At 38.2% G+C, this 20420-nt stretch overlaps 2 protein-coding genes across 3 annotated transcripts in view; one reads left to right on the forward strand and one right to left on the reverse strand.

The window, feature by feature from the left end:
• jph1a (junctophilin 1a) overlaps window positions 1-11250 on the reverse strand; it is a 65044-nt gene extending 53794 nt beyond the window's left edge. Inside the window, exons 1-3 of one of the 2 annotated variants that reach the window (XM_067377339.1) lie at window positions 10606-11250; window positions 8125-8887; window positions 3208-8018 (exon numbers count right to left, since the gene is read on the reverse strand). In XM_067377339.1, coding sequence (XP_067233440.1) covers window positions 8009-8018; window positions 8125-8887; window positions 10606-10984 — 1152 coding nt within the window. In that variant the 5' untranslated portion in view covers window positions 10985-11250 and the 3' untranslated portion in view covers window positions 3208-8008. Of the gene's footprint in view, window positions 1-3207; window positions 8019-8124; window positions 8888-10605 lie in introns of those variants that run through there. The other variant, XM_067377338.1, reaches the window with a different exon arrangement.
• A 2989-nt stretch (window positions 11251-14239) lies between these two features.
• On the forward strand, window positions 14240-17801 carry gdap1 (ganglioside induced differentiation associated protein 1). The gene is made up of 5 exons (XM_067378310.1): window positions 14240-14415; window positions 16097-16270; window positions 16338-16432; window positions 16537-16651; window positions 17179-17801. The coding sequence occupies exons 1-5, from the start codon at window positions 14310-14312 to the stop codon at window positions 17529-17531; spliced, it is 843 nt and encodes a 280-aa protein (XP_067234411.1). The 5' UTR covers window positions 14240-14309; the 3' UTR covers window positions 17532-17801.
• Window positions 17802-20420: the final 2619 nt, after the last annotated feature.

The raw sequence follows: 20420 nt of genomic DNA on the forward strand, positions 1-20420 counted from the left end.
GGACTTTTGCAGCGCGTTTGTCTATTTGTATGTGTTGTGGACTTTTGCAGCGCGTTCGTCTATTTGTATGTGTTGTGGACTTTTGCAGCGCGTTCGTCTATTTGTATGTGTTGTGGACTTTTGCAGCGCGTTTGTCTATTTGTATGTGTTGTGGACTTTTGCAGCGCGTTCGTCTATTTGTATGTGTTGTGGACTTTTGCAGCGCGTTTGTCTATTTGTATGTGTTGTGGACTTTTGCAGCGCGTTCGTCTATTTGTATGTGTTGTGGACTTTTGCAGCGCGTTTGTCTATTTGTATGTGTTGTGGACTTTTGCAGCGCGTTTGTCTATTTGTATGTGTTGTGGACTTTTGCAGCGCGTTCGTCTATTTGTATGTGTTGTGGACTTTTGCAGCGCGTTTGTCTATTTGTATGTGTTGTGGACTTTTGCAGCGCGTTCGTCTATTTGTAAGTGTTGTGGACTTTTGCAGCGCGTTTGTCTATTTGTATGTGTTGTGGACTTTTGCAGCGCGTTTGTCTATTTGTATGTGTTGTGGACTTTTGCAGCGCGTTTGTCTATTTGTATGTGTTGTGGACTTTTGCAGCACGTTCGTCTATTTGTATGTGTTGTGGACTTTTGCAGCGCGTTCGTCTATTTGTAAGTGTTGTGGACTTTTGCAGCGCGTTCGTCTATTTGTAAGTGTTGTGGACTTTTGCAGCGCGTTTGTCTATTTGTATGTGTTGTGGACTTTTGCAGCGCGTTCGTCTATTTGTTAGTGTTGTGGACTTTTGCAGCGCGTTCGTCTATTTGTATGTGTTGTGGACTTTTGCAGCACGTTCGTCTATTTGTATGTGTTGTGGACTTTTGCAGCGCGTTCGTCTATTTGTATGTGTTGTGGACTTTTGCAGCGCGTTTGTCTATTTGTATGTGTTGTGGACTTTTGCAGCGCGTTTGTCTATTTGTATGTGTTGTGGACTTTTGCAGCGCGTTTGTCTATTTGTATGTGTTGTGGACTTTTGCAGCGCGTTCGTCTATTTGTATGTGTTGTGGACTTTTGCAGCGCGTTTGTCTATTTGTATGTGTTGTGGACTTTTGCAGCGCGTTTGTCTATTTGTATGTGTTGTGGACTTTTGCAGCGCGTTCGTCTATTTGTATGTGTTGTGGACTTTTGCAGCGCGTTTGTCTATTTGTATGTGTTGTGGACTTTTGCAGCGCGTTCGTCTATTTGTAAGTGTTGTGGACTTTTGCAGCGCGTTTGTCTATTTGTATGTGTTGTGGACTTTTGCAGCGCGTTTGTCTATTTGTATGTGTTGTGGACTTTTGCAGCGCGTTTGTCTATTTGTATGTGTTGTGGACTTTTGCAGCACGTTCGTCTATTTGTAAGTGTTGTGGACTTTTGCAGCGCGTTCGTCTATTTGTAAGTGTTGTGGACTTTTGCAGCGCGTTTGTCTATTTGTATGTGTTGTGGACTTTTGCAGCGCGTTTGTCTATTTGTATGTGTTGTGGACTTTTGCAGCGCGTTCGTCTATTTGTATGTGTTGTGGTCTTTTGCAGCGCGTTCGTCTATTTGTATGTGTTGTGGTCTTTTGCAGCACGTTCGTCTATTTGTATGTGTTGTGGACTTTTGCAGCACGTTCGTCTATTTGTATGTGTTGTGGACTTTTGCAGCACGTTCGTCTATTTGTATGTGTTGTGGACTTTTGCAGCGCGTTCGTCTATTTGTAAGTGTTGTGGACTTTTGCAGCGCGTTTGTCTATTTGTATGTGTTGTGGACTTTTGCAGCGCGTTTGTCTATTTGTATGTGTTGTGGACTTTTGCAGCGCGTTCGTCTATTTGTATGTGTTGTGGACTTTTGCAGCGCGTTTGTCTATTTGTATGTGTTGTGGACTTTTGCAGCGCGTTTGTCTATTTGTATGTGTTGTGGACTTTTGCAGCGCGTTTGTCTATTTGTATGTGTTGTGGACTTTTGCAGCGCGTTTGTCTATTTGTATGTGTTGTGGACTTTTGCAGCGCGTTTGTCTATTTGTATGTGTTGTGGACTTTTGCAGCGCGTTTGTCTATTTGTATGTGTTGTGGACTTTTGCAGCGCGTTTGTCTATTTGTATGTGTTGTGGACTTTTGCAGCACGTTTGTCTATTTGTATGTGTTGTGGACTTTTGCAGCGCGTTTGTCTATTTGTATGTGTTGTGGACTTTTGCAGCGCGTTTGTCTATTTGTATGTGTTGTGGACTTTTGCAGCGCGTTTGTCTATTTGTATGTGTTGTGGACTTTTGCAGCGCGTTTGTCTATTTGTATGTGTTGTGGACTTTTGCAGCGCGTTTGTCTATTTGTATGTGTTGTGGACTTTTGCAGCGCGTTTGTCTATTTGTATGTGTTGTGGACTTTTGCAGCGCGTTTGTCTATTTGTATGTGTTGTGGACTTTTGCAGCGCGTTTGTCTATTTGTATGTGTTGTGGACTTTTGCAGCGCGTTTGTCTATTTGTATGTGTTGTGGACTTTTGCAGCACGTTTGTCTATTTGTATGTGTTGTGGACTTTTGCAGCGCGTTCGTCTATTTGTATGTGTTGTGGTCTTTTGCAGCGCGTTTGTCTATTTGTATGTGTTGTGGTCTTTTGCAGCGCGTTTGTCTATTTGTATGTGTTGTGGACTTTTGCAGCACGTTTGTCTATTTGTATGTGTTGTGGACTTTTGCAGCGCGTTTGTCTATTTGTAAGTGTTGTGGTCTTTTGCAGCACGTTTGTCTATTTGTAAGTGTTGTGGACTTTTGCAGCGCGTTTGTCTATTTGTATGTGTTGTGGTCTTTTGCAGCGCGTTTGTCTATTTGTAAGTGTTGTGGACTTTTGCAGCGCGTTTGTCTATTTGTATGTGTTGTGGACTTTTGCAGCGCGTTTGTCTATTTGTATGTGTTGTGGACTTTTGCAGCGCGTTTGTCTATTTGTATGTGTTGTGGACTTTTGCAGCGCGTTCGTCTATTTGTATGTGTTGTGGTCTTTTGCAGCGCGTTTGTCTATTTGTATGTGTTGTGGACTTTTGCAGCGCGTTTGTCTATTTGTATGTGTTGTGGACTTTTGCAGCGCGTTTGTCTATTTGTATGTGTTGTGGACTTTTGCAGCGCGTTCGTCTATTTGTATGTGTTGTGGACTTTTGCAGCGCGTTTGTCTATTTGTATGTGTTGTGGACTTTTGCAGCGCGTTTGTCTATTTGTATGTGTTGTGGACTTTTGCAGCGCGTTTGTCTATTTGTATGTGTTGTGGACTTTTGCAGCACGTTCGTCTATTTGTATGTGTTGTGGACTTTTGCAGCGCGTTTGTCTATTTGTATGTGTTGTGGACTTTTGCAGCGCGTTTGTCTATTTGTATGTGTTGTGGACTTTTGCAGCACGTTCGTCTATTTGTAAGTGTTGTGGACTTTTGCAGCGCGTTTGTCTATTTGTTAGTGTTGTGGACTTTTGCAGCGCGTTTGTCTATTTGTATGTGTTGTGGACATTTGCAGCGCGTTTGTCTGTTTGTAAGTGCTGTGGTCTTTTTCAGCGCATGTGTTGTCAAACTGATGAAGATGTTTTCTTCATTTGCAGCGTGCTGAGCTCTCTCGGCCACTGTACATTTATGTTCCCAAAAGCAGGCTTTATTTTCTTCACTTGAATGTAAATTTATATTTTTTTTTTTTTCTCGATTCTATGGTGAAATGTGACCTGGGCATGGCATTACAATCATTCAAATTCGTCACTGATTATTATTAATCAGAGTATCAGTGGATTTTTTCTTCTTCTTCTTCTTCTTCTTCTTCTTTTTTTTTTAAGCTCTTCATGTGTCACTTTTTTAAGGAGTGATAATAAGGAAATGCTATTCATTTGTCCATTAATAAGAGATTGATTAAACCTAATTGTAGGTCCAAACAAAGTTAAAGCTAACCCTGCCAAAGTGTACAACCAACCAAATCATCAACAATTTCCCTGACTAAAACTGTGTCTTATCCTAAAGTGAACCTGTTATGTTCGGTAGTTGCCCTGACACTGAATCTATCACGTTTCCTTTCACAGTGAGGCCAAGTACGCAAGTTAACCTTTCACACCAACTCCTAAAACGGCAGATTCTGTTGACCACAGCAATAGCCCTGTCCTTAAGGAAGGGGGGTGGGGATTATATTTACGACCCTTTGAAGAGAATACACTCTAGGGTGGAGTGAAGATACGGAGCAGTATTACTGTATCAATCTTTAAAGCATTACTAGCCAGCCAAGATTGTAACCCTTAGCCTGCAAGCAAACTCTAGCTCAGCTGTAACTGAATGCAAGTAATGCATAGTAAAATGGCTTTACTTTAATTTCATAGCACTGATACTGACCCAGGAGCGTAAGCCCTGTAACCCTGACCCACTGCTCGCTGAGGGAGAGGTAACCACAGAACACAGGCCACCCCTGAGAGGGACAAATGCCAGATACTACTCAACTAATGGTGCCCAGTATATGCTATGTGGCTTATTCCATGTTAAAATAAACACAGAATCTGTAAATAGCCTGAAAGTGGCACCTGTTAACCTGTCTGACCTCTTTGAACACTGCCAACACAAGCGCTGCCTATATTCTGCATCATGTTATTTATTTATTGATCGGCTGATCACTAACATGAGGTCAGAACGTCAGAGTCATGAGGCAGCCGGAGCACATACATGAGGCAGACGTGCTCATATACACATACCAACAATCATTTACTAATATCTGTGGTCTTAACCCATAAAAAAACAAAAAAAACAAAAACCGATTTGGCCTGAAAAGTGTGCTCTTATTCGTAACACCTATGTTAGTGGGTAGGGGTTAAAGGGATAGTTGACCCAAAAATGAAAATTATCCCATGATTTACTCACCCTCAAGCCAACTGCGTCAACTCTGCATCAAGTTTTTTTCCATATTATGCAGGTCAATAGGTTCCATAAACTGTTTGGTTATCCATATTCTTCAAAATATCTTTTGTGTTTAGCAGAAAAAAGAAATTCATACAGGTTTGGAACAACTTGAGGGTTAGTAAATGATGTCAGAATTTTTTTTTGGGCAAACTATCTCTTTAAAACCTTTAAAAGTCTCTTTTTTTTTGTAGTGCAAGCCCACTAATTTGTAAACCAAGACCCTTGCTCATCCAGTGGCTTCAACATTAGAGTGGGAGCAGGGAGAAAGGACAGCTTTCACTATATTAAAATACTCTAAAGTTTGTTTGTGTAAGAATCACCGACTTGGATAATCCTTCATTGACACAGTAATGGAACGTGGCTCCAAGTAACCTCTCTAATCCACTGGTTATGCTCATACCGTGTGTGACTGTGTATAAATTCATACATAACTTATACTGGAATTTGGTCTATTGAAGATGTTTGATTGGAGATGTTTGACAAAGCATCTGTTCGGGTGGTTAATGAACGTAACATGAGCATGTGATTTCCCCAAGACCTGTTTGGGATGCTATGAATTTGTGTGCCTTGAATAAGTAGTTTACACAACACATCCATTAAAATGTCTGTCTAGTATGGCTCTTGGCAAGGGAACAGACATCATAATAGTGTACATGAGATGCATGACCACATAACTGCTCCCTGTGCGTTTGAGCTATGGACAAATAATAGACACCAATCCTCAAAAAGGTTACTTGTAAAATTCAGACCCTAAAGAAGATTGAACAAAAGAAATCTGTTAAAAACACCTGCGCCTTGCTGAACATTGTTGGGGTGACTGTGAAGCAACATTTAAAAATAGCTCTATGACATATGATTAATGAATAACATCTAAATAGTTGCCCCATACACCATATGTCTGAACCATGCAGACATCACAGCTTAACAGTACAAGCAGTAACAATCTTGGGAATGTTACAGAAGCCTAGATGTGGCTGGTGCACTTGATCACAACAGTTAAATCAACTAGTCATTATTGCACAACATGATATATTAATAATTCTTGATGTCTCTACAGTTGTGATAGTCAAGTCATGTATTCTTGTTATAATGTCTGTCATCATTTGCTCACCCGCCTGCCATTCCAAAAACGTTTGACTTTCTTACAAAAGAGAAGAATGTACTGGCCATATAATGACAGTAAACGGGGATCTGAGATGTTGAGCTTCAAAATGACAAAACACACCATTAAACTATCAGGAAAGTAGTCTATACGATTCATGTGCTATATACCATTTCTTTTAAAGCCATATAACCTAGCTTTTTGTGACTAACAGACCAAAATTTGGCCGATAGTTTTCTGTTCTGAAGAAAACTTCAGAATTTAATTGATAAATTAATTATTATATAAATTAACTACCATACCTGAATTATATTATTTTTAGACTATTTTAGTATTTATTAATATTTTGAATATGCTTTTTTATATTAGTTTTCATTTTAGTTTTATTTTATTTATTTTAAGTTTTATTAATTTTATGTGCATTTGTCATTTTTATAAAAAAATGTGTAATATTTCTATTTCAGTTTTATTTTTTCATATGATATATATATTTTTTGGGGGGATTTAAGATTTTTTTTAATTAACGTAAACTATTTTTTAATAGCTTTAGCATTAGTTAAAGGTGATAGAGAGGATTTTTTCGTCGACTGAGAATCCAAAGACTGTTACTGAGTTTTTTAAATGAGCGCATGCGTAAGAACAACCCCCCTCCTTCACAGCTCATTTCAAAGGAACGCCTCCCAAAAAACGTGCACGAGTATTGGAACCGATTGGAAAACGAGTGTTTACCACCAGCATTCTCTGTGTCGTGTTAGTGGATTCATTATGTCGGACTCACCGCAGGTAACTCATAATCTGCAGTTGTTACTCCTGTCTCCTGACAAAAACATTGCATGCGGTGCCTGTGGAGTGTGGAAAGTTACTGGAGCGCGCAGCAGCGCTCGTCTCTCACAAGGAACGTCACGGCAGTCATTGACAAGCCAGAGGGCCAATCGTTTACGCGATGATCGCGTAAACGATTGGCTGATGTTTTTAAGGCCCTACCTCGTGCACAGATGATGTATATTAATATTATTCCTTTCAGTGCACCTAATAAATAGTCTTTTATCAGTTAGTAAAGACTGTATAAAAAAATGTATAAAACAAAACAACCTCTTTAGCACCTTTAACAGTAACACTGCAGTGGAGGGGAATATTAAAAGAGGACCTATTATGCCCCTTTTCACAAGATGTAATATAAATTTTCTGGTGTCCTCAGAATGTGTCTGTGAAGTTTCAGCTCAAAATACCCCACAGATCATTTATTGTAGCTTGTCAAATTTGCCCCTATTTGGGTGTGAGCAAAAACACGCCATTTTTGTGTGTCCCTTTAAATGCAAATGAGCTGCTGCTCCCGGCCCGCTTTCCAGATCAGGGCGGAGCTTTAACAGCTCGCGCTTCAGTTGCTCAACAACAACAAAGCTGGAGAATCTCACGCAGCCAAAATGACAATTGTCAGTAACGGTGTTCAGTCTTACATTGTTCAAACTGGAGTCGGACACTGATGGAGGGACTCAGGAAGAAGTTTTAGAATGCAACTGGACGTTTCTAAACAGTTAGTGGATATATTTATGTAGTTTCTGTGAAGTTGATTCAGCTTGTCGACTAGCATGTGTCGTCAAGGTAATCTTTTGTGCAAATCCAGCTTTGAATTGAGCCTTGTTTGTGAAGCAGTCCGGCGTAAAATGACGGCATGGTAACAACACTCTACAACTCTTCTAAAGCAGCCCAACATGGCCTCACCCCTTTTGTTGCATGTTCCCGTGGGGCAGGGTTTATGTAAAGTTTGTGGTTTGTGATGTCACCAACCAGAGAAGATGATGTTGTTTATGCTCAAACAGCATATATTACACACTAACTAAAGTTAAAAAAAAGTGAAATCATAATCAAGGACCCCTTTAAATATAGGGTCTGTTTTTTTCACACAAAAATATTGTATGGCTTCAGAAGACATGCAATAGTCTCATTTTGGAGCTCAACAGCCCATATTCCCATCCACTTTGATTACATGAAAAAAGTGGCCAGGACATTCTTCAACATATCTCCTTTCACATTCCACTGAAGAAAGAAAGTCAAACAAGTTTAAAACAACATGAGGGTTAATAAATGATGACAATTTTCATTTTTGGCCCCAGAGAGATTTTTGGCAAAGGAGGTGCCCTACCTTGAAACTGCTATTTCCACTTTCGTCCTGGCGATGGCTGCCGCCCTTCGAGCCCCCTCCACGGCCCTGTCCACTTTTTCTTTAGTTTTATGGTTTTTAAGAGGAATAAGCTGCTTCCTTATCCCACGCACCAGCACGTTATTTTTATACTTCCCCTCCTCTTTGGTTCCATCTGGGAATATTGTGCATCCATATCCATGCCTCTTGTTGTTCATCCATTCCCCTTCGTACTTCAGCCCATTGGATCTCTCACTGACTCCAAACCCATTGCGCTTGTCATTCTTCCACTCGCCCATGTAGGACTCGGTGGTGGTGGCATCCACGTGGTCCTCCATGGGGGTGTACTCTTCGGTCACCTCTCCGTCTCCATAGCTGATGGTGGAGTTGGCGTCGCTGGAGCTGATGCGGCTCATGGTGGCGTCACTACGTGCAGAGCTCCGTTTGCTAGAGATGGACGTTTTGGAGTCAGATTTCCTTAGCTGGCGGAGGCTGCCGAAGAGGGACCCGCGGCGGAACAAGCCCTTCTTCTTCCCGGTGACGACTTCGGTGTCGCTGTGAAAATTCAGCACGAACCCACCACGGCTTCCAACTGGTGTGTCGGGTACCGTATCCTGCAGAACGGCGCCATTGCTTTGCACACTCCTTAGAGAGGCCAGGGAGGTGCGAAGCGGAGAGCGTATAATGGTGGCCATTCCATAAGGCACGCTCTGTCGCACACCATAGCCATGCCTCATGCCCCCCATCCACTGGCCTTGATAAGTGCCTTATTAAAAACACAAAAGAATGTTAAACTCGTGTAGATCAAGTAAATGAACAGTGCAAGAAGTTTCATACCATGGTAAAGTTGGTTTGAAACGTATTCATAATTTTAGTCTCTTAATGATAAAAAGCATGCATTTTAGGTACATTAGCATATCAAGTATCAATTAATGTTAGTTGCATGACAATTATGTTTTATGTCCTCAGAGCTTCCCTAATCTAAAATCACTGACACAATGTGCACACAATATCAGCAAGAACATTTGGAAACTAATGTGTCTCAAAAATGGAAAGCATTAGGCAAATGTTGGATGTCTCATTGCGATGCCATGAAAGAGTTTAATATACATTCTTGCTTTAATAAACAATGTTGTGCATTTATGTATATTCGTCCTTATGTCACCACCATTTTTTATTTAGTGTACTTTGAAAGCATTGTGTTTTATTTACACCCAATGGCAATGACCTGTGACCTGACAGTTGGCAAAAACAGAGTTAGGAATCTTGAATCGGTTTTTCATGCTATTCTATTCCATTAAATTTCTTAAAATTGCATTATTATGGAATTGCATCCTAATATTTAGTGTGAAATACTGAATCTACAGCACGAAACATACATCAACCAGTGCAGTCTGATTCCTGAACGAATTATTCTCATCAGCTGGTTCTTATTAGTGAGCACAAACATATATCTAGACCAGTGTGTGCACCATTCCTAATATAATGATGATAATATAATAATATCTTATCAATTTGTTCAAAGACTATCAATGTACATAATATATTAGGTTTTTTTTTGTTTACAATATCTTGATAAATGTGTATTTTTCATATTATATATACATTTATTTTATTATTTTATCTTATTTTATTAATTACTTAGCACCTTATTTTAATAGTATTTTATTATTAATTTTTTTATAATATTGTAGATTTATTCTTTTCATCATTTGTTTTGTGTATAATTCTTTGCCAATATTGTCTGTAAACACAATCATGCCAATAATGTACATAAAAAAAAATTTAAAAAAATACAGTGCGACCAGTGTGTCCGAATTTCATACGAATGACTCGCATGATCCGATTCGCTTAAGTGAATCAAAAACATTCAAGACTCCCGAACAAATCATTCTCATGAGCCGGTTCTTTTTAGTGAATCAAAAACGATTATGGATCAGTCGGAGAGGTTTCTGAATTAATCTGACTCATTTACTGAATCGCGAGTTATTACTTTCGTCTTGTCCGAATCGAAAAGAAGCAACAGCTGTTACAGTGTTATGTTGCACTTATGGCTCGTGAGGCTTAAATCAGCGTTACTGACTGGTTGTTCATATGACAAATTGTAGTCAAAGACATGAGCTTTGCTGTATGTATGTATGTATGAATGAATGAATGAATGAAATACGTTATATTTTTGGTTTGTTTAGGCCTGCTATTATAATATAGCCTACAGTTAAGACAAGCATTTGTGTTTTCTTTTTACAGAATTAAATTGATGCCTGATTTGTTTGATTCTGTAATGATCATTTGACAAGCTGTTGAGAGCACTAAATCAAAAAAAAATGTCTTCTTTATTGAACAATGTGTTCTTCTTCCTCAAAAGTACTAAAATAACCATTAATGTGACATTAAATAAACGAACCGTAATTGTTTAATTGCTAACAATTCGCATCCCTAAACATATAACGTAAGATGACATTTGTAAACAGCAGTGGCACTCACCACCATCCCCATAGGTTTCGACTCCATAGCCATCCTGTAGTCCATTACTCCACGTCCCATCGTATCTAGCAGGTGTATCGGTGCTCTGCCGAACCCCATAGCGACCCTTGAACCCGTGACTCCACTCCCCACGATAAAGCCATTTCCCCTTGGTCTCAACACCAAGCCCGTGGCGTTTGCCTTGCGACCAGTAGCCCTGGTATGTATTCCCGCTGGGCCAGGTGTAGACCCCGACTATCTCAAAACCGTGGGACCAGGACCCGGCGTACTCGCCTTGACCCTTGGGTCCCGTGCAGATGCCGTGTCCGTGGGCTTTCCCGTCCTCCCATCCGCCACAGAAAGTGCCTCCATCGTCGAAGTCGAACCGTCCGCCCGTCATTCAGAATGGGATGAAAATAAAAACAGTCGTAACGTTGCCGTGCGCTTCTGCTCGTCTTTTTCTTTCATTAAACCTTTTTTTTTCCCAGCCGTGTTCAGCAGCAACGATGAAACTTGGGAGAATTAATCACAATGGAGATGTTGTTGGTTGGGTTGTGAGAGTATGAATGAGGAGGCAGGTTTAGTGCATCATTACCGAAGCCGCGCACGCTGGAACCGCCGCTGCGTTTCACCGACTCCCTCCGCTCGCAGGCGCTGCGCAGAGCAGACACAACTAGACCGCGGCTCAGCAGCGAAAGACGCTGCCAATCCTCCCGCGTCATCACAGCGGCCACGCCCACTTCACCTCACTGAGTGGGCGCATGGTTCTTTATTTTGACTCTTTTCCTTATTTATTCGGTAAACATAAAGCATGGAAAATGAAAACAAGTATCAATAACAAATTTAAAGAAATATCTAAGTACAGAGAAGTTAACAATTAAATGACTTTCAGTTACTTAAAGGGTTAGTTCACCCAAAAATGAAAATAATGTCGTTAATGACTCACCCTCATGCCGTTCCACACGCGTAAGACCTTCATTAATCTTCGGAACACAAATTAAGATATTTTTAGTTGAAATCCAATGGCTCAGTAAGGCCTGCATAGCCAGCAATGACAATTCCTCTCTCAAGATCCATTAATGTACTAAAAACATATTTAAATCATTTCATGTGATTACAGTGGTTCAATATTAATATTATAAAGCGACGAGAATATTTTTGGTGTACCAAAAACAAAACAAAACAAAACAACAACTTATATCGTGAGGCTGATTTCAAAACACTGCTTCAGGAAGCTTTGGAGTGTTATGAATCAGCGTGTCGAATCAGCGTTTCGGAGCGCCAAAGTCACGTGATTTCAGCAGTTTGGCAGTTTGACACGCGATTCGAATCATGATTCAATACACTGATTCATTATGCTCCGAAGCTTCCTGAAGCAGTGTTTTGAAATCAGCCATCACTAAGAAAGTTGTTATTTTGTTTTTTTGACGCACCAAAATATTCTCGTCGCTTTATAATATTAATATTGAACCACTGTACTCACATGAACTGATTTAAATATGTTTTTAGTACCTTTATGGATCTTAAGAGAGGAAGTGTCATTGCTCCCTATGTAGGCCTTACTGAGCCATCGGATTTGAACAAAAATATCTTAATTTGTGTTCTGAAAATTAATGAAGGTCTTGTGGGTGTGGAACGGCACGAGGGTGAGTAATTAATGACATTATTTTCATTTTTGGGTGAACTAACCCTTTAAACCTTCTGGAACAAACTAAAAACTATTTTTACTAGAATGTTCTTTATTTCTGCAATTCAATTTTCCCTTTATATTATGCCTTGAGGCAGTGGTTCACAACCAGGAGCCACCAGGGGGCCTCAGCATACCTCCAAAGATGATTTTAAATTAAATTACAATAATCTTACTTGATTAAAAGACTACAAACTGCTATGAGGCACAACAGAGCATCACATTGCTTAAATTATTTTGTTCTCATTTTAATAACTACTGTTGTTTACAAACGTAAAGTTCTTGAAATGTCTGGAATCAAAACTAATTGTGGTTAATTATATTCATAGATTTTGAATATTGTCATGGACATTGGGGCTTGAAGACCACAACATACTGAAAGGAATATTTCACCCAAAAATGAAAATTCCGTAATCATTTACTCGCCCTTAAGTTGTTCCAAACCTGTATAAATTTCTTTGTTCTGTTGGACACAAAGGAAGAATTTTGATAGGTTATATTTCTATTATTTTACTGCAAATCATAAATTATAAAAAAAATCTTATACACAGAAAAAAATCAACAGTTTATAACAGTTTGTAATCAACGGCTTAATGTAATTTGATAAAGAAGAACAGTCTACAGAGACATCTGCTGGTTCATTTTAAAAGTGCACTCCTAATTTATAAATATTCACTGTTGAATAAAGCTGTTCACTACTTTGAGAGCACTATAAATGCTATAATGTGGTTTTATTTGATTTAGAAAAAAAAGCCTAATATGTATTTATTTCATTATTATGAATGTGGATGAGTGTGCTTTAAGAAGTTGGGTACCACAACTGGAGGCTGCGCTTTTCACAACACTGGCTGTGTCTTAAAATCTAGTGTGTTGCCTACCTAGACATCATTTGTGGGCATCATAACCTCGCGCAAGCAGGCGCAGAAGAATACGCGAGTACGCGCCTGTGATGGCCATCGACGTACTTATGGTCAAAAATGCTGCACGCGCGTAGGATACATAAACATACTGTCGTATTCAACTAGGTTTTGAGACACAGCCATTGACTGATAAAATGGCGGAGGAAAACCTCGGTGAATCTCAGGATGAGAAGGAAATCCTTATTAAGAAGGATACACATGACAGCGGTGAGGTTGTCGAAAGCACAAAAAACCAACAGTCCAAACTGATATTGTACCACTGGACTCAGTCATTCAGCTCTCAGAAGGTAAGCGTAAGCGATCCCACAATTCACCATTACTGGCGTAGGCAGCATCAGGGTGGATGCAGTCTGTTGTTTTGATTGTGATATTCACATACTTTTAATCACCTGCCATTGTTTGGATTATTCCTCTATTTATATGGCTGTCTCAATTATACAATTGCTGATTGACAGCATGCATGTTAATTATTCATATATTATACATTATTAATGATGCAGGATGATGCAAGCTGTGTAGAATTACTGGAATCATAACGGACAGATACATATTAGATGCCTGAATCACAACTATATTTTAAAATTGTAAACAGAGAATGGCCTCCCAGCTAATAGTGTACGTTCTGGCAAGGTTCTCCTAAAGTTATGAACAAACATTGTTCCAATAAAGTTAGTAGAACATTCATTCAATGTTGTCTGGTTTTTAATAATGTTCTCAAAACGTTAGGACAAAAACATTATTTAAATTTAATTATTTTTATTTTTTTTTCTGAAACATACTAGTTGGACTTTCATCCAACATTTTTAAATGTTTGCAAAATTATAAAATGGCATGTTTCCTTCCTTGAATAACCAAGAAAAAAAAGAAAAAAAACGTCTTTAAAACATAATGACATTTCACATTCAGAAATAACGTTTTCAAAGCATATTTTTGTTAGCTGGGCTGCTGTTTTCTGCCAATGAGACTGATGTTTCAGTGTTTCTATGGTATGACATTCTAATTAACAAATTAACTTTATATTTCTGTCATAGGTGAGACTGGCAATAGCTGAAAAGGGTCTTAAATGTGAAGAGTATGATGTGAGTCTGCCTCTGAGTGAACACAATGAGCCCTGGTTTATGCGTCTGAACCCCACTGGTGAGGTTCCTGTTCTGGTTCATGATGACAATGTCATCTGTGATCCCACACAAATCACGGACTATTTGGAGCAGAACTTCTGTGATGGTAAACACTTACAATAAGGGCTTAATGTTGTGGGTAAAACAGTATTTACATTCCAGAATGCATGGTTGCATGGCAAGTGTGTGTGTGTGTGTGTGTGTGTGTATATATATATATATATATATATATATATATATATATATATATATATATATATATATATATATATATGAGTATAGTAATATAATATAGTATAGTATATGTTATATAGTTTATATTATATCTACTCTACTGGTTAAAAGTTTGGAATACTTATGATTTTTGAAACAAGGCTGCATTTCTTTGATCAAAAATACAGTTAAAACAGTAATATTATGAAAGATTACTACAGTTTAAAAGAGCTGTTTTCTATTTGAATATATTTTAAAATGTAATTTATTCCTGTGATGGCAAAGCTAAATTACTCCAGTGTTCACTGTCAAATGATCCTTCAGAAATAATTTCATACATTTTAAAATATTCAAATAGAAAAAGTTATTGTAAAATTACCACATTATTACTGTTTTACTGTATTTTTGATCAAAGAAATACAGCCTTGGCGAGCATAAGAGACTCCTTTCAAAAACATTAAAAATCTTAATGATTCCAAACATTTTGACCAGTAGTGTGTGTGTATATTATATATATATATATATATATATATATATATATATATATATATATATATATATATATATATATATATATATATATACATATATATACATATATATATATATATATATATATATATATACATATATATACATATATATATATATATATATATATATAAATTAAATTGTTGAAAATGTTTCTGTTATTGTTTTAAAGTAAAAAGAAATTTAATAATTCATGCATCAGAGGGTTAAATGAATGTAAGAATAAACAAATTAACAACTGATTTCCATGTGTTAAAGGGTAAGTTCAACGCTCATGTCATTCTCCACCTGTAAGACCTTCAATCATCTTTAGAACACAAATTGAAATCTGATGACTCAGTGAGGGATCTATTGCCAGCAATGTCACTGAACCTGTCAAGATCCAGAAAGGTAATAAAGACATATTTAAAACAGTTCATGTGACTACAGTGGTTTAACCTTAATATTATAAAGCGACGAGAATACTTTTTTGTGTGCCAAAAAAATAAAAATAAATAACAACAATAATATCTAGTGTTGGGCGATTTCAAAACACTGCTTCATGAAGCTTTACGAATCTTTTGTTTTGAATCATTGGTTCTGATTGGTTGTTTTAAATTCAGGTTGAACCACTGTAGTCACATGAACTGTTTTAAATATGTCTTTAGTACCTTTCTGGATCTTGAGAGGTTCAGTGACATTGCTGGCAATAGAGGAGCCATCATATTTCATCAAAAATATCTTAATTTGTGTTTCGAAGATGAACGAAGGTCTTATTTTCATTTTTGGGTGAACTAAGCCTTTACTAGCTGCAATATTTTGCTACTGTGTGTTTGTTTGTTTTAAGTTTGAGCAGTTTTTGCTGTATTCAGTGCATTTGTTGTCTTCTTTTCAGTTGGTTGCATTTATGTTTGCATGCACCATGTTAAGTTCAGCACTCCTGTGCAGAATTTTGGATAACATGAAAGGCATTGGAGGGTGAGTCAAAGATATTTACTATGGGAGGGTAGCAGCTCATATAGATTGCAGCTAAATTTTTGCTTTTGTTTGTTTCTCTGAATCAGAGCACACGCCAAAGCTGATCCCAGAAGAGGGAAGCACATATTATCATCGAGTACAGCATTACAGAGAACTGCTGGACTCCCTGCAGATGGATGCGTACACCCATGGCTGCATCCTCCACCCAGAGATCACCGTAGACTCCCACATCCCAGCTTACGCCACCACTCACATTCGCAGTAAGTCGCAATAACTACATACGGTTTTTGGGTACACTATGAATTAACTGCGATTTCTGTCTTATAGCACAGATTGGAAACACAGAATCTGAGCTTAAGAAACTAGCAGCAGAGAATCCTGATCTTAAAGACACTTATATTGCAAAACAGAGACGCCTGAAGGTAAGTAAACATTCATGCAATTACTCATATGATTACCTTTTCTAATTTAGATTACAATCTTGCTTACGATGCCAAGAAAATACTATTTATGTGAACCTCTTTAGAGTAAATTGTTTGACCATGATAACATGAAATACCTGAAGAAACTCCTGGATGAACTAGAGAATGTTCTGGATCAAGTGGAGACGGAGCTGCAGAGGAGGATTGAGGAGACACCGGGTGGGAGAATCTTCTGTTAAACACAGTAAAAACATTGAAAAAATGTTTTGTCAAGTAACCTTAAATGTATTTGATGTGGGGACATAATAAATTAACTGGTTTTATTCAAAATTGAATTCATTAAGTTATTATTTGGTTACACTTTATTTTACAGTGCTGTAATTACATTGTAATTACTCAAATAAGTACTGAGTACTATTAATTAACTACATGTACTTACTATAGAGTTACACTTAGGGTTAGGGTTTGGTTTAAGGTTACTTACTTGTAGCTATACATAATTTACTGTTATTACTGTTGTAAGTACATTGAAAAAAATACATTGTAAGGCACTGTAAAATAAAGTGTTACCTATTATTTTGGAGAAGTATGGCATATGTCACCATAGAGAAGTCCAAAACAAATTTAGAAAATGAAAAAATGAAAATGCATGGATGAATTGTTCACAATAAGATCATTAGCTGATTAAAAAATTAACAGTGAATTTCGATTTCATGTTGACTTTAACTTCTCATCTCTCTCTCTAGAAGAGGGCAGTCAGCAGACTTGGCTCTGTGGCGAGTTTTTCAGCATTGCTGACGTTTCCCTCGCTGTCACCCTTCATCGGCTTAAGTTCCTGGGCCTGTCACGTCGGTACTGGGGAAATGGGACCCGGGTCAACCTGGAGACGTATTATGAGCGTGTCCTTAATCGTCCGACCTTCCGCAGAGTGCTTGGACAAGTCAATAACATCCTCATATCTGCTGTGCTGCCCACCGCATTCAGGGTGGCAAAGAAAAAGGCTCCAGCCTTTGTTGGTGCCACTTTATTGATCGGGTTGATTGGGGGTGCCACTTACCTGGCTTTCAATTATATTAAAAAGAGACTTCTTGTATCTTGAGACGTCTATTGGGACTCATTCTACATTGCTCTGTCTTGACCTGTGTATGTTTATTGTCACATTTGGCTCATGTATACTGTAACAGTTTGATGATTGTTGCACAAGAAGCACTTTTCTTCCATAATATGAAGCAAAGCATTTTGGAAAACAGTGACATGTTCATTAAACTGACTTACACAGCTTCAATTCTTGCTGCAAGTCCATCATGGCCAGTATGTGTTTTATGCTAAAATGTCTGTCTAAATGTCTCGGTCACAAAAAATTCCCTGATTTCCAAGCATCAGGTTTGTATAATCCCTATATTAAAACATGTATATTATTGGGATGAGAGTTTGTGACTGTTCTGCACTAGTACATTTCATTCATTCATGCTTTTCACCTTATAAGTAATAGGATATATATGATACTATATGCAACAGTAATTTATCTGCACAGGAAAGACAAATATAATAAAGCATATTTCTCAGTAATGCAAGTGTCTGGTTTATAGAATTATAGAATTGTATAATATATATAAAATACTCGCTCAAATCCTTACGCTGGCCCATTTTTCCTGCTTCTAAAACATCATCTTTAAGGACAAAATCAATTGCTGCCTAATATATCCCACCTACTAACAGGTGCCGCGATGAAGAGATAATCAGTGTTACTCACTTTACCTGTCAGTTGTCATAATGTTATGCCTGATCGTTGTATATATATATATATATATATATATATATATATATATATATATATATATATATATATATATACACACACACAGGTGCTGGTCATATAATTAGAATATCATCAAAAAGTTGATTTATTTCACTAATTCCATTCAAAAAGTGAAACTTGTATATTATATTCATTCATTACACACAGACTGGTATATTTCAAATGTTTATTTCTTTTAATTTTGATGGTTATAACTGACAACTAAGGAAAATCCCAAATTCAGTATCTCAGAAAATTAAAATATTACTTAAGACCAATACAAAGAAAGGATTTTTAGAAATCTTGGCCAACTGAAAAGTATGAACATGAAAAGTATGAGCATGTACAGCACTCAATACTTAGTTGGGCTCCTTTTGCCTGAATTACTGCAGCAATGCAGCGTGGCATGGAGTCGATCAGTCTGTGGCACTGCTCAGGTGTTATGAGAGCCCAGGTTGCTCTGATAGTGGCCTTCAGCTCTTCTGCATTGTTGGGTCTGGTATATCGCCTCTTCCTTTTCACAATACCCTATAGATTTTCTATGGGGTTAAGGTCAGGCAAGTTTGCTGGCCAATTAAGAACAGGGATACCATGGTCCTTAAACTAGGTACTGGTAGCTTTGGCACCGTGTGCAGGTGGCAAGTCCTGTTGGAAAATGAAATCTGCATCTCCATAAAGTTGGTCAGCAGCAGGAAGCATGAAGTGATCTAAAACTTCCTGGTATACAGCTGCGTTGACCTTGGACCTCAGAAAACACAGTGGACCAACACCAGCAGATGACATGGCACCCCAAACCATCACTGACTGTGGAAACTTTACACTGGACCTCAAACATGTGGATTGTGTGCCTCGCCTCTCTTCCTCCAGAGTCTGGGACCCTGATTTCCAAAGGAAATGCAAAATTTACTTTCATCAGAGAACATAACTTTGGACCACTCAGCAGTAATCCTTTTTGTCTTTAGCCCATGCGAGATGCTTCTGACGCTGTCTGTTGTTCAAGAGTGAAGGAATGCGACAGCTGAAACCCATGTCTTGCATACATCTGTGCGTAGTGGTTCTTGAAGCACTGACTCCAGCTGCAGTCCACTCTTTGTGAATCTCCCCCAATTTTTTGAATGGGTTTTGTTTCACAATCCTCTGCAGGTTGCGGTTACCCCTATTGATTGTACACTTTTTTCTACCACATCTTTTCCTTCCTTTCGCCTCACTATTAATATGTTTGGACACAGAGCTCTGTAAACAGCCAGCCTCTTTTGCAATGACCTTTTATGTCTTGCCCTCCTTGTGCAAGGTGTCAATGATCGTCTTTTGGACAATTGTCAAGTCAGCAGTCTTCCCCATGATTATGTAGCCTACAGAACTAGACTAAGAGACAATTTAAAGGCCTTTGCAGGTATTTTGAGTTAAATAGCTGATTAGAGTGTGGCACCAGGTGTCTTTTCACAGAATTCTAATTTTCTGAGATACTGAATTTGGGATTTTCCTTAGTTGTCAGTTATAATCATCAAAATGAAAAGAAATAAACATTTGAAATATATCAGTCTGTGTGTAATGAATGAATATAATATACACTTTTTGAATGGAATTAGTGAAATAAATAAACTTTTTGATGATATTCTAATTATATGACCAGCACCTGTACACACACACACACACACACACACACACACACACACACACACACACACACACACGTTTGTTTTTGTGAATTGTGGGGACTTTCCATAGACTTCAATGCATTTTACACTGAACAAACTGTACATTCTATCCCCCTACCCTGCCCCTACCCCTAAACCTAACCCTCACAGGAAACTGTGCAAACTTTTACTTTTTCACAAAAACTCATTCTATATGATTTATAAACCCATTTACATTGTGGGGACCGCTGGCTGGTCCCCACGATGTAGGTGAACTCAGGTTTATATTACATCATGGGGACATTTGGTCCCCACAATGTAATATAAACAAAAGCACACACACACACACACACACACACACACACACACACATATATATACTTGCTTTGATTTTTTTATATATACTATTATTACACTATTCATCAAACCTACTAGCACTCCCTTGAAGGCCCCCTGGTGGTCCTCGGACCCCAGATTGAAAACACCAGCTCAATAGTGAAGGTGACATGATGTGTAGCCAAGTATGGTGTCCAAAACTCGTAATTTGTGCTCT

Source organism: Chanodichthys erythropterus, chromosome 23 (genome assembly GCF_024489055.1).
Source record: "Chanodichthys erythropterus isolate Z2021 chromosome 23, ASM2448905v1, whole genome shotgun sequence".
Taxonomy (NCBI): Eukaryota; Metazoa; Chordata; class Actinopteri; order Cypriniformes; family Xenocyprididae; genus Chanodichthys; species Chanodichthys erythropterus.